The 12,927-nt window shown below is 44.4% G+C and overlaps 1 protein-coding gene across 1 annotated transcript in view; it reads left to right on the forward strand.

Annotated features, from left to right (window-relative positions):
- The window catches only part of CACNA1I (calcium voltage-gated channel subunit alpha1 I), an 86,852-nt gene that overhangs the window by 13,377 nt on the left and 60,548 nt on the right, over positions 1-12,927 (forward strand). The window contains exon 3 of the mRNA XM_066549587.1: positions 4,054-4,151. Coding sequence (XP_066405684.1) covers positions 4,054-4,151 — 98 coding nt within the window. The remainder of the gene's footprint in view (positions 1-4,053; positions 4,152-12,927) is intronic.

Raw genomic sequence — 12,927 nt, forward strand, 5'->3', positions numbered from 1 at the left:
CCTCTAGCAAGGGAAGAAAAATTACTGTAAATATTCAATTATCATGACAGCTCAGCGCTCAAATTCCATCACAGATGAGAAGTTTGTCTTATTTAGCATAGCTTAAGCTTCTGAACCTGTCCTTCTACTCATCCATTCACACAAGAGGCCAGAAAATAGTTTAGTGATGCCAGAAATGAGCTGCTGTTTCCCTCGGAAGAGATGCATATCACCTTGTTCTGTCATGATAAAGGGGAAGGACTCACACCCAGCGCAGTCTTTTTTTTTTCCTTTCCTCCCCTTCCCACATCCTAGACTCTGTCTGACTGCCCCCAAACCTTAAAGAATTTATGGTGTTTACTAACAAGACATGCCTTAAGCAGCCAAGAAAGAGAGGAGAACAAGATGAAGGGTAATGGGGGCTACCCTCATTCATGGCACTAAGCTGCTACAAAGCAAGAACAAGGAGCCTGGGAGTCTCCTGGTGTTCAACCATTTTGTACTGGCTGTAACCTTACCTTGGTTTACAAACACCCAGCAAACGCAGGCTTCTGCAGGTTGCTGATGGGATAAGGATCCAAAACCCAGCTTAACAAGAGTCCAAACAAGCACAGTACCCCTGACCCACCACCACAAGGTCTCTAGACACAGGAAATGTGAACCTCCTGAAAAAAAACCTGCTGGCAGCTTCTAACTGATCACTTCTTGCAATGAGTCCCTTTGACTCTCTGTCAACATGATGTCACCCCCATGTATGGCACTGGGAGATGGGGCTCAGCCCACACCTAGAGGGGGTTGAGGGTCCAGGGTTTCCAGGCTGTGGGGAGCAGGGCTGGCTGGGGAGTGATAATAACAAAAAGAGCTGGGCTAGCACCCCCTGAAATGCTGCAGATGCCTGGAGACTCCAGCAGAGTCACTTATAGAGATCCCATTTCATTAGAGAATGGAGGCAACATTTGGATTTTATCAGTTTTACCTACACAGGAGATGGGTGGGTTTTTGGTTAACATTGGAGTTTCACTGCACCTTGGTCACCTGCATTGTGTGGGCATGCAACCATTGCACAAAGAGAGGAGTGAACATAAGCTGATACTGAAGTCATCACTAGAAATGAAAAGGTCAAAATGAGCAGCCCTAATGCAAAATTAGACTGGAATTGTATCAGAGTTGTTTGGATACAATCTGCATGACTACAATAGTCATATCTCATCTGCAGGGATTTAAGCATCCTGGATTTCTGTGCTATTACAGCCAAGACTGGGAGGCCTCAGGAAGAACTGTAGTCAGAAGGGGTCTGTTAATCGAGCTGGAGCCTCCTAGGGCTGAGTTCATTTTTGTTACAGTTGCTCTTTAAAAGATTCAGCTTTTGCCCTTTTCTAACCCATCCTTGGGAACAGCCTGCTGTTTTCTCTGGCAGTGTGATTGTCTGTTCAGCTTTTTTATCTGGCTACACTGGAACATAATGGCAGTAAATCTGTGACTCTGGCCACTGAGGGCTGCAGGAGGCTGGCTTGCTGCTGTCTGAACCACAGGGTTGAGTTAAGGCAGCATTTGTCTTGTGCTGAAAGGACCCACGGTCACTACTTGGATGACTGATAATTTTCTAGTGACACAGGAACTGTACTATATAGCTGGCAAACTCATTCCAGCTAGGAGAAGGCAGTGATGTTCACTGGGTTAAGGTTACTCACATGCTGTAGCCACAAGAGGACAAAACCCAAATGGTTTGAAAACATTTTAAAATTAATTTTGCATGGTTAAGGCTAAGAGAAGATGTCACCTCCATTTCATGTCACCCCTAGCCCTGTGCTTTTTCCCTGTGCTTGGTTTCTCTGAGTATTACTCAGGACTTCTCATTTTGCTCCTCCCAGTTCAGAAAAAAATAATTTCTGAAATTAGATGTATTTTGGGCCAACAGCTTACTTGGCATTTGACTGTTGTTTTGGGTTGTTCTGCTTCTGCTCAAAATTTTATTTAAATTTTTTTTCCCCTCAGAGGCAACCCAGTTCTCTTAGGAGATAAGTGTTTTTAGGGGAGAGGAAAGGAATTTCAGTGGGACTTCACCAAGCTTGAGGGCTTTATGTTTCTGTGCATATACATACCCCCACAACAGACTGCAGCATGGGGGCTCCATCAGTCAGGAAGCTGCTTCTGTGTGTCAGCTCTCTGTGAAGAGCTGCTAGCTCATGGCCTGGGAGCAATGTAACTGTAATTCTAAAGTTTCAGCAGGTCTGTCTAATTCTGAAGCAACAACATGCTGATGAGACAGTCTTGCTTTATTTGGAGCAAGGTTGGTCAGTGCTTACTCAAGGCTCTTTCACTGTGTGCCTTTGCACCACACAGGGCTGTCCTGGAGTCATCTCCATGTGTTTTTATCTCTGTGTGTTCCTCCTGCTTTCATACCTGCTTCCAATTTCATCTGACTGCATCCCAAGCCTCTGTCTATCACTAATTCTTTCTGTAGGCTGGTTGAACATTTCTGCTTGGCTTGGGGTCAGGGCTTTATTTGGGCGTGGGAATATTTTGATTATCTGCATGAAATTCCTTGTCTCTTCTTCTGCACTTGGTATATGTGGAACTGACAGCTCCAGGGAGGTAAATGAATGCCACTGCATTTCAGAGGAAAAATTATTTCATGCAATTACCCTAAAAGTGCAGGAGAGAACAGACTGTAAGGAATGAGGGAGAGAAAGAAAGAGAGCATGAGAGAGGATAATCACAACACTTCGACAGGTTTACCCCATCATGTTTGAAAATCTATCACTCTGACAAGTCCCCTTTGTGAAAGGTGTAGACAGATAACCAGGCATTAGCTCTTCAACGTCCTCTTGAATGGAGGGTAATCTATAGAAGGATCAGTCCACTGTTCCATTTCACTCAATGCCTCTCCCTTATTATTTTTTATAGACTGCTGTACCCCATTCCCCTCTCAGCGTCTCACTTAAGCTCTCATTTAATTCTCAGTGATTTCTGGTCAGGGGGACTTGGGTAAACTTTTGGTTGACTTGTGGGTCTTTCTATATTATGTTTTTGTTCTGAGAAAGGGTGCAGTAACAAAAGGCTGTCCCCCCAGTCCCTTCCTGTCTCCTGAGTCCTATTAAAAGGCCAGAAAAAAGGGAACTTTTTGTAGTTTCATTATTCATGTCTGAGAAGAGATTCAGTAGAAGCAGTTCCTGTCCTGACTCTGCTGCTATTTCAGCTGCCAACGTTGTCATGCTCTTGATCCTATGTGCAGACCAGAGTTAGCCAAGGGAAGCTGGTGACAACAGCCCATGTCTTCCTGAAGGCCTCATGCATGTCTGTTCATGAAAACTTCTTCATGAAAGATGATTTGAGATCCTCAGGTGGAGATTTCTGGACAGGATTATCATTATATCATTATAATTATCAAATTATCATTATAATGATTTCCTACTGTGCTTTTAAAGAGACAGGACATTTGCCATACTGGGCAAGGAGAGAACACTGGGCTAAGGATTGCTGGGCCAGGTCACTTTCTGTCACCTGCACCTGCTGCTCTTGCAGCAAAGCCAATGCATGAGTCACACCTATTTGCACTTTGAGGTTATTTACAGCACATGTTGTTGGGTTAGGAGAGCTAAGGTCTAGCATATGTCCTAAAATTAGGCTTTTCTCCTTTTGGTTGGTGTCAAAAAGGAGTGATTCACAGCCATGGGGGAAGCCTTTCCACCTAGTGAAAGCAGTTAGTGCTTTAAGTGAGAGGGTTTATTTCTGTGTGAGATAAAGCAGGTTTAGCTGAAGCTGCCTCCCAAGACACACCCTGCCGTGGGAGATGAGGGGAACACAGGGAGCACCCTGCTGTGCTGCAGGTAACTCCCAACAAAACTGGCCACATGGCTCCTGTCCTGCTGGCTTTGTATGCAGGGGCCACCCCATACGTGTACTCTAGCCAGAAATGCCAGAATGAAGCTCAGGCTTCATACCCATAACTTCCAGAAGCTCTTCAATGAAGAAATGATAAACCCATGGCTCAAGCCAAAATTCTGGATTCTTTTAAACCTTCTTTTTCTCTCTTTTTTCTCCCTCTGTCTCCCTCTCTTTCCCCTGCTGCAGGATGGTGGAGTATTCCCTGGATCTCCAGAACATTAACCTGTCTGCAATCCGTACTGTCCGTGTCCTGAGGCCCCTGAAGGCGATCAACCGCGTGCCCAGTAAGTCGTGCTCCCCTCCCACCCCTCCCAGCTCCGCTCCTGGGGAGCACATGATCCATAAGGCTGCCTGTGCTGCTGGTGTCCCAGCAGGTACAAAGGGAATAGAGGCTTCTGTGGGGTGTGTGCAGGCTTTTCCTCATCAGAGGGCCCAGAGGTGGTGTTGGATGGGCAGGAAAACAGCAGTCTCCCAGTGTACCTGCCCTGGCCATCCTTTGTGCGTGGCCATGCCGATGGAGCTTCAGGAACCAAAGGTGAACAATGTGCAATAAAGAGAAGGGGTTTTTCTTTCTCTTACTGAAAGACATCACAGGTTTAATGATCTCTGTAGCCTCAAAAAGGCCTGTGTGTGAGGTCTGGAGAAGGATGAGCTTCAGGAATCAGGGAGAATTAGTTTGCTCAGGCTTCCACAAGACCTTCCAGATCCTCTCATCTGAAAAATCTTCTGTGGTGGTTTGACAGGAAATGTGTTTTTTGGGATGCTGTGTTTTTGGCCAATGGATATTCAGACTTTAATACTGGCATTTAACTTGGTCATTGGGACATGGACACGCCTCTGAGAACACGGGGTTAAAAGCAGAGCTCTCTTCTGGGAGGGTCTTCTTGGGTTTCCGGCGGGAAAGAGTTCGGGTCTCTCCCCCGGCCCAGCTGCTGGCTGGGCAGGGGGAGGGGAAAGCCATGAGGCCGAGAGAGGTAGGCCTGAGCCCGGGGGTGGAAGGGTGGAAGAGAGAGAGAAAGAGAGACACCGGGAGCCATCGGGCAGCCCCCCCTGAGAGACACAGAGAGAGAGAAAGAAAGAGAGCTGCTGCCTGAGACTGTAACCTTGAAGCTTGATAAACATGGGCCTGTGCCGGCAGCACGGCTGGGATGGAGAAGAGGGGGGGGTTCAGCCGGCCGCTTGTAGGAGCTTTTAACCCCTTTTTAGAGAATGAGAACTTTACAGAACATTGACCTTTCCTAGAAGATAGAGTGGAAAATGAGGAAGGAAATGGGCCAGTGTGAGAGAGGTCTGGGCGAGTGAGAGATAGTAGAAGAATAGAGAAGAATCCTAGTGGGAAGAGATGATGGAGTAGCTTTTGCTGGACTCTTTTTGTATAGCCATGGACAGAACCATGTTCCTTGTGATACAGAGACTGCATTCTAGGGGGAGGCAATGCCTCAGGACCAAGAGGGTTCAGTGTTGATGCCCCTCGGCCCCAGGAGGTGAAAATATGGGGGGGGACAGGTGTCCCAAAAGAGAGATTGTTTGTGATACAGAGACTGCTCAGTGTTGATGCCCCTCGGCCCCAGGGGGTGAAAAATATGGGGGGGACAGGTGTCCCAAAAGAGAGATTGTGGGGACAGGTGTCCCAAAGGAGAGACTGTGCCTTTTTTGGATCGGGACAGAGCATCCTTAAAAGACAACCCTAGAAGCAGTTCTGGTCCGTGTTCAGTGGTGAGAGCACTGGACATGAAAAAGAAGAAGTCACAACGGCAGATGTACTCCGGGCGGTGCCACGAGTGACACGGAAACACACGAGGCTTCGACTGTGTTTCCAGGGGAAGCCCATAGCACAAAAAAGACTCCTCTCCTCTTGATGAACTGAAGATTGATTGTCTAAAAGGTGGTGCTGGACCGAGAGTTAGTGATTTGAAGAACCAAATGTATTGTGTTAGAAATTTGGTGGGGGGAGGAGGAAATGCACTTGTGAAGTTTTCATTTTCCCTGTGTGTGTGTTCCTTTTTATCTGTAGTTGTAGAGTAGTTAATAAAGTTCTGGTTCTTTTTTTTCCCTAAGTAAGAGCCTGCTTTGCTTATTCCTGGTCACATCTCACAGCAGAAACCAGAGAGAAAGTATCTTCATGGGGGCACTGGCATTGTGCCAGTGTCAAACCATGACATCTTCATGCCATTACAGGTTAGGGGCATGCACGTAGCACCGACTCTTTTTTTCCCCCTCTTCACCTTGTGCTTTGTATTCTCTCTTTTGCGCCAGCTCTCCCTTCTGTGAGCTGCTGTGTGTGTATGAGCCAGGTCTGGGGCTGCCAGGAGTGTGCCCAAGCCCAGATGTGTCAGCCCTGGGAGACTTCAGGCATTTCTTCTGCAAGTTTTTCAGTCTTACAGAATGGCAGGAAGTCTCCTTGCTGTTCTCCATAATCTCCCTGATCAGGCTGTTGGCAGTGGCTGAGACCTTGCCAGAGCTCTCCTAATCCTTCTCTCAAACTTAGATGCTCCTTTTTCTTTTCCAGACCTGAGAAAGTTTGCACAGTTGACCTCCTAATCTGCATCATATGTTTTCCCTTGTGCCAAAGTAATTTTCATGATGTCACCTACTTCTTGAACATGCTGTGGAGGTGGATTTCAGAAACTCTGGCTTCATGCAAAGCCTTTCTGTAAGAGGATCTTGTCCCTCTTCCTGGATGTACTTTTATCCTTGAGCAATAGCCTTGAACAGAAGGTGCTGAAAGGTTTAAAAGAGAAACCGAGGCACAGTCCTGTGTACTCAGCATGGCAGAAAGGAACCAGACAAAAGAGCCACAGGTTGGGGCACTGAGAGAACAGCCAGGAATGTGACAGGTCCATCATGGAATGATAAAGATGAGGTTCAGGAGAAGCTTTTGGCTATTCATGGTCAGCAAAACAAACCCCCCAGTCTGTCTCCATCTCTCTGGCCCTTCTCCAGAGAGGAGAGGACTGGGAACCAGCCCTGGTCCTAGCATTGATGCCTTGAGAGGCTACCTAGAACAGAGGCTAGACAGAGTTAAAGGAATAAAGCAGGTATTTATTAAATGGCCTTCAAAGGATACACCTTGGGCAGTCCAAGAGCCTGGCTGTGGCTCCACCCAAGATGGACACCTGGTCATGAGGTTTCACACTTATACTCTAAGTTTTGGTCCATTTACATATTGGGGTTAATTGTCCAATTACAGCTTCAGCTTATGAAGTTCCATCCTCCCAGATTGCTCTCCTCAATTTGCTGTTGTTTACACTTTTTGGGCCTGAAGCTGCAACAGTGTCCCTGGTTCTCAGGGTGGAAAAGGACTGCTGTGCCTAACTGCCCTGTGAAGAGAACTTGCTAACACTTTATATGAAGCTAAGAGTTACACACTAAGGCAGTACAGAATCTAGAAAATATGAAAGCTAAAATTTAAGGCATCACCTTTCTGTGAGGGGTTGGCCCGGAGGCTGTGCATGGCAGACTCACCCCTTCCAGGAAGATGTGGGGAGCCATGTGAGAGCAGCACCATCCTCACAATGTGCAGCCTTCTTTCCTCCCTGCTTCATCAGGCGTGCCATGAGTTTGTGCTCAAAGACTGCTTGGAGAGACTGATCCCTGTTATCAGGGCAGACTTAACCTTGGAGGCAAATGGAAACATCTGGAATGACATCCAATTAACTCTTACAGGTGTCTGCCTTTTAAATTGCTGGACAAAGGTGGTCAGGAAGAGAGCTTGCCTGGCAGAAACTTAAGGTTTTCTATTAGTCCTGTTTATCTCTTTATTAGAGCTGCTCCAGGGAGGAACAGTGTGAGCCACGTCAAAACTGACCTGCTCCATCCATGCAGAAGCACCAGAGAGGTTTTCCATCATCTTTCCTGACCTTTGCAGAGCAGATGCCATTGAATTTTTCCTGGCTGTCCCTGCCCTGACACTGCCTGTTTGCTCTTTTCATCAGTATAGAACTATACCTGTATGAAATTGATGTTGTTTTAATTTCCACTCTGTGGTAAAACCTTTATGTATTTTTCTTGCTACATAAATCTGTGGTAATATGCAGAGAGTGTTTTGGAAGAAAGACATCCTGCCATTAATTAAAACAAAAAAAAAAAAAGAAAGAAACTGGATTCCCTGGGAGAGGAGGCATTGACTTGAGGGCTGAAAACTAGCAAAGAGGTTGTAAACAAAGGTTTGTGATAAATGGGAATGAGCTGCATTAGAAGAAGGTGTCTAGTGGGCTACAACAAACATAATTAATGGGACCTTTGGCCACAAATCTTTTTTAATGTCTTTTTAAAGTTCTTCATTACTAATCTGAAGCAAGAAGAAAGTCTATTAGTGAGATGTACTGATGTTATCAAGTGGGAGGTGTTGCAGGTGCTACCAAAGTGGGAAATAGGACAGCAGGAGGGAGAGGGAGATTGAGGTCATGGCTGTGAGTGTGAGATGTTTGGGAGAGGCAAGGACTGGGGGGTGGTTGATCCCCAAGGCAGATATTCAGCCAAGTTCAAAAGGCTATGATGGGCTGGGGGGCCCAGTGCTCATCTTGGGCATTTCAAAGGCTCCCACATGGACACCCAGGTAGGAACTGATTTCCACAGGGGAGTCTGGCTGTGTGGACTGAATAATGGCAGTTTATTATCAGGAGAATTGACAAAATGATTAGGAACCTGACTAATTAGAACACTAATGGAAGACTGCTCAAGTGATCTGTCAGGTAAATTATTTAGTGCCCAAAGAACTCTACTGATCTGCCAGCATTTGAAAAGTCCACATACTTACGTGAGAAATTTCTGAAGAAGTTTGAGAAAAACTTTATACTACCTGAAGAAAAAAAAAAGGCAATAACAGAAAATTAGAAGAGAGGGAATTCAGAAGGAATTTCTAAGGAAACAGTGGCAACATGGCAGAGTAAAAAGTTAAATAAACTTATTTTATATTCTTAGCAGGTGGGCAAGACTGAAGCTTAAATGCCCAAATTCCCAAATTGGATGTGTCTAAATTCTGCTTACGTGTGCTTATCTGCAACATGAAACTACTGAAAGCCCTTCCTCACAGTGACACTCCTGAGGCTTTGAAACAATATCCCACAAAGAGCTGTCAAATTCTATTTACTCATTATCTATGGTACAAAGGATGCATGTAAGGATGTAAAGCCTCTCTGAATCATGACAGAAGAAGAAAGGGACAACCAGTGTAACCAAAAGGTGATAAATGTCCATTGAGAATGCCAGTTTCTACCCAGTTGTAGTTAGGCTGTAAAACTCGCTGCCACAGGGAGTGGCACTGTGCAAGTAAAGAAAGCAAAATGGGATTTTCCAATGGGATTTTCCCATCCTTGGAAGTGTTCAAGGTCAGTTAGAATGGGGCTTTGGGGGACTGGACTGGTGGAAGGTGCTCTTGTCCATGGCAGGGAGGTTGGAAGTAGACGATCTTCAATGTCCCTTCCACACCAAACTATTCTGTGGGAACTCTCATGGAGACAATTCTGGATTTCAAACCTCCTTTGGGGTTAGAGCTGATCTTTAGCTACCAGTTATCAGCAATTGACTGCATTTCTTGCAGTTCTCAGCAGGATGTGCTACTGACCATTTCAGGTTTCCTGTCTGAAGCAGTCTGGGATTCTGCCCTGCCTGATCATTCCTCCATTCTCCTGCCATCTGTGGAGCGTGCTAGAGAAAACATGAAGCACCCTGGTCTTGTACCAGACCTTCATTAACATTCCCTCTCATTCTTGCATTCCTGACTACAACCCCAGGAACTCTGGCTTTTGGGGTCATGTTTGAAAATGCAGGAAATGAAAAGTCAGAGATTGGTCTGGTCCTATTGCCATGGGATTCAATTCCATGGCAATGAGTTGGTGTGACAAGCCCTGCAAGTCACTGAATCAGTGTAAAGAGTAAAAAAATACCCTCCAGGTCTCTGTCAGAGGTAGCTGCCTTCTGCTCTGGCCATGTCTGTGTCCTGTCTTGGGGTGAAATTCCACATCCATTTATTGTTATCCTTTTGTGATTGTGTTACAGGTTGCTGGGTGAAATATTGCTCTTTGTGCTGGCTCTTTATTTGTTGCTTCTTCTCAAGGCAAGGCACAAGGTTTGGGGAGAGAGGCTGGTTTTGTTTTATTTTTGCCTGCTTTCCAGCAGTGAATCTGTGATAATTTCTGATAATTTGAATTTCTTGCTCTTCTTTTATTAAGTTTTTTTGACATTTAAGAAGGAAATGTTTCTTCACTTTACTCTTTCTTGTCACATTGGCCTTATGCAAAGAAGAACCCCTGCATTATGTGTGATGTCTTCCAGTTTCCACTTACAATTTAGTAGCTGATTCATCATTTGGAAGTAGATTTCTTCAGCTGGGTGCACTGTATGCAAGTGAAAGAATCTGTTGCAAAGCAACTTTACAGAGTAGAAAGTACACATATGTGCTAATACTCTGTCTGTAAGTGCACTAATATTTATATGGAGTTGTAGGTATTATAAAAATAACATTATATGCTTATTATTTGGTGTGCAGGAAATAAAATTTCAGATTTGTGGGAAGTTCTGCTTTTTCTAAATGTGGTTTTTTTTCCGTCAGAACAAAATTAATCTTTTCCCATCCTTTTTAGTACAGCTGTATGCTGCCTAATTTTAGAAGGTTTGTTTAATTTAATGTTTTTTCTTACACTGGGTCCTGACAAAAAAGTCTAAAAATCAGAAATCCTTAATCATTCCATTCTAGTATAAGAATGCTTTCCTCTCTTCTTGTCCTCCTTTTCTTTTTGCTAAATGTTTTAATGACTACTGCAGTGTTTTTATTTCAATCAAATAGCAGGTTTTTTCCTAGTACAAGTGCTGTGTATAAAAACTCTTGATCTAGTTCCATTTTTCTTTTTTAATGATTGTAATTATAGTAACTCCATGGGTCCAAATAGACTGGAGTTTTCTCCTTCTCCTCTATGGATCTCAAAGATATAAACCATGGCTTGTTATTTTTAGTCTTTCTTATGTTTCACACCAGGTTAGTGGGACCCAGTAAGTGTCGCCAGCAGATTCGGGAGTACAACTGACATCTCCTAACTCCTAGCTCTGCACTCATCTCACTAGACCAAAGCCCCAAAATAAATATAATCTGAACCATCTGAGTGCTGAAATGGGAAAAGCAGATGTTTAACCTGCATATGCCTGCTTTAAATCTGTATTCCACACCAAGGTACCTGTGCTTGGCACTGTAACAGTGCCTAAAACAGAGTAAGCTGGCTACGAACCCCGCACTTGGCATGGGGGAAAAGTGATGACATTTACTTCTCTAAATGTGTTTTTGAAGAACTAATTTCACTGATGAGCGTGTGTGAAATGAGCTTCTGACTGAGATATATGAGGCTGTAAAACAGTCTCATTTACAGCTAGATCAGACAAAAACCAAGCACATTTGACGGGCACAGTCCTGCCCTAGCAGTTGGAAATGCAAACGGATGATGAAATTCCTCTTCTAAGTGCCCCCCATGGGGTCTTTGCTTCAGATGCTTCAGTGTTTTTGCAAGAGGACTTGCTTCTTCTCTTCCAAAACTGATTCCCTTTCAAAAATGTACTCTTCCAAATGACTCTTTTGGAAGTAATATCCCCCCCCTCTCAGCTTTATTTGTGAAGCAATAGCTGAAACTCAGATACTGTTGATTTTTCCAAGTATTTTAACTTACCCAACTCACAGTTCGTTGTATGAGGTGCTCTGTAAATACGTATTATCACACCTCAGTGACAAACAAACCACACTCTCAACCACGTGCTAATGTGTATACATACAGATTTATCCACATACAGCCTGAGCAGGTTAGTAAGGGCACAGGAGTGATGTTCTCTGGCAGCACCCATATGAAAACGTTAAGAGGTCACAAAGCCCTGTTCATTCCCTGATCAGGCTGTGTGACTGAAATGTATTTAAAGGTGAAGCTGCCAGCTTCCTGTGGGGGACATATCAGAGATGGAATTGTACTCTGAGCTGCACTGTCCTGTATGTGCAGCTCTTTATCAAGTGTCTTCATCAAGTCAAGCCCTAAATTAGATGGACACGCTCAGGATAAAGGGAAACCATGTGAAGGGGAGCAGAGCAGAATGAAGATCAAGAGAGATGAGAAAAAGGAAGGGGAGCTGGAAAGAGAAATGCACAGGAGGCAAGTGGTAGGGTTTGCCAGGCACAGCACATGAAGGCCTGATGCACCTCTGTGTGTAGGATAATGCAAAGAGGCAGGGAGGAAATCAAAACTGATACAAAGTCAAGGACAGTATAAAGACTCACAAATATGCTGGATGGGTTTGCAAATCAATGCATCTCTGAAGCTTTTTAACAAACCAACTGGTCTGTAACCAAACCCACTTTTGCAATGCTGGAGGAAGCCCTCATAGAAGCCTGGAATGGTTTGGGTTGGAAGGGACCTTAAAGATCAGGGACACCTTCCACTAGAGCAGGCTCCTCAGAGCCCCATTCAGCCTGGCCGTGAACACTTCCAAGGATGAGGCATCCACAATTTCTCTGGATGTTCCAGTGCCTCACAACTCACTGTAAACAATTTTTTCCTGTACTTAATTTTAAGTCTTCAGTCACTGAAGACAGGCTCCAGTTATATTTACTTCTTGTCTGATCTCCGTGCTGTTTTTCATGTAGATTACAAGTGTGCAGTGTATTGCCAGGTGTTTAACTGGGCAATCAAAGTAAATTTTGGAGAAAAACCCCAAAACATAATGAAAATTATATTCCTTTGTTAATGTGGCATCATGGCAAGGAGCTGGGAAACACTGAAATGCAGGAAACAGAGACCTGGAAATGCTTTGTTTTGTATGATACATTGATTATTTTCTATTTTTTGTGGTCACAGATCATGGGAGAAAGTAATATTTCCTTCTCTGAACCAGTCCACTTCATTTCTGGATTATTAGCAAGTATTCCAAAGTCACTAATTGTGGGCTTGTAGGTTTTTCAGATGACTTTAAAGCCATGAGATTTGAAAAAGGAAAAACAATCACAGATTATAATTATTTATTTTTCCTGTGGCTTTCAGACCTTTATACCTCTGAGTTCATATCTTTTTTTTTCCACCCATACTAGTG

Source organism: Molothrus aeneus, chromosome 5 (genome assembly GCF_037042795.1).
Source record: "Molothrus aeneus isolate 106 chromosome 5, BPBGC_Maene_1.0, whole genome shotgun sequence".
NCBI classification, from domain to species: Eukaryota; Metazoa; Chordata; class Aves; order Passeriformes; family Icteridae; genus Molothrus; species Molothrus aeneus.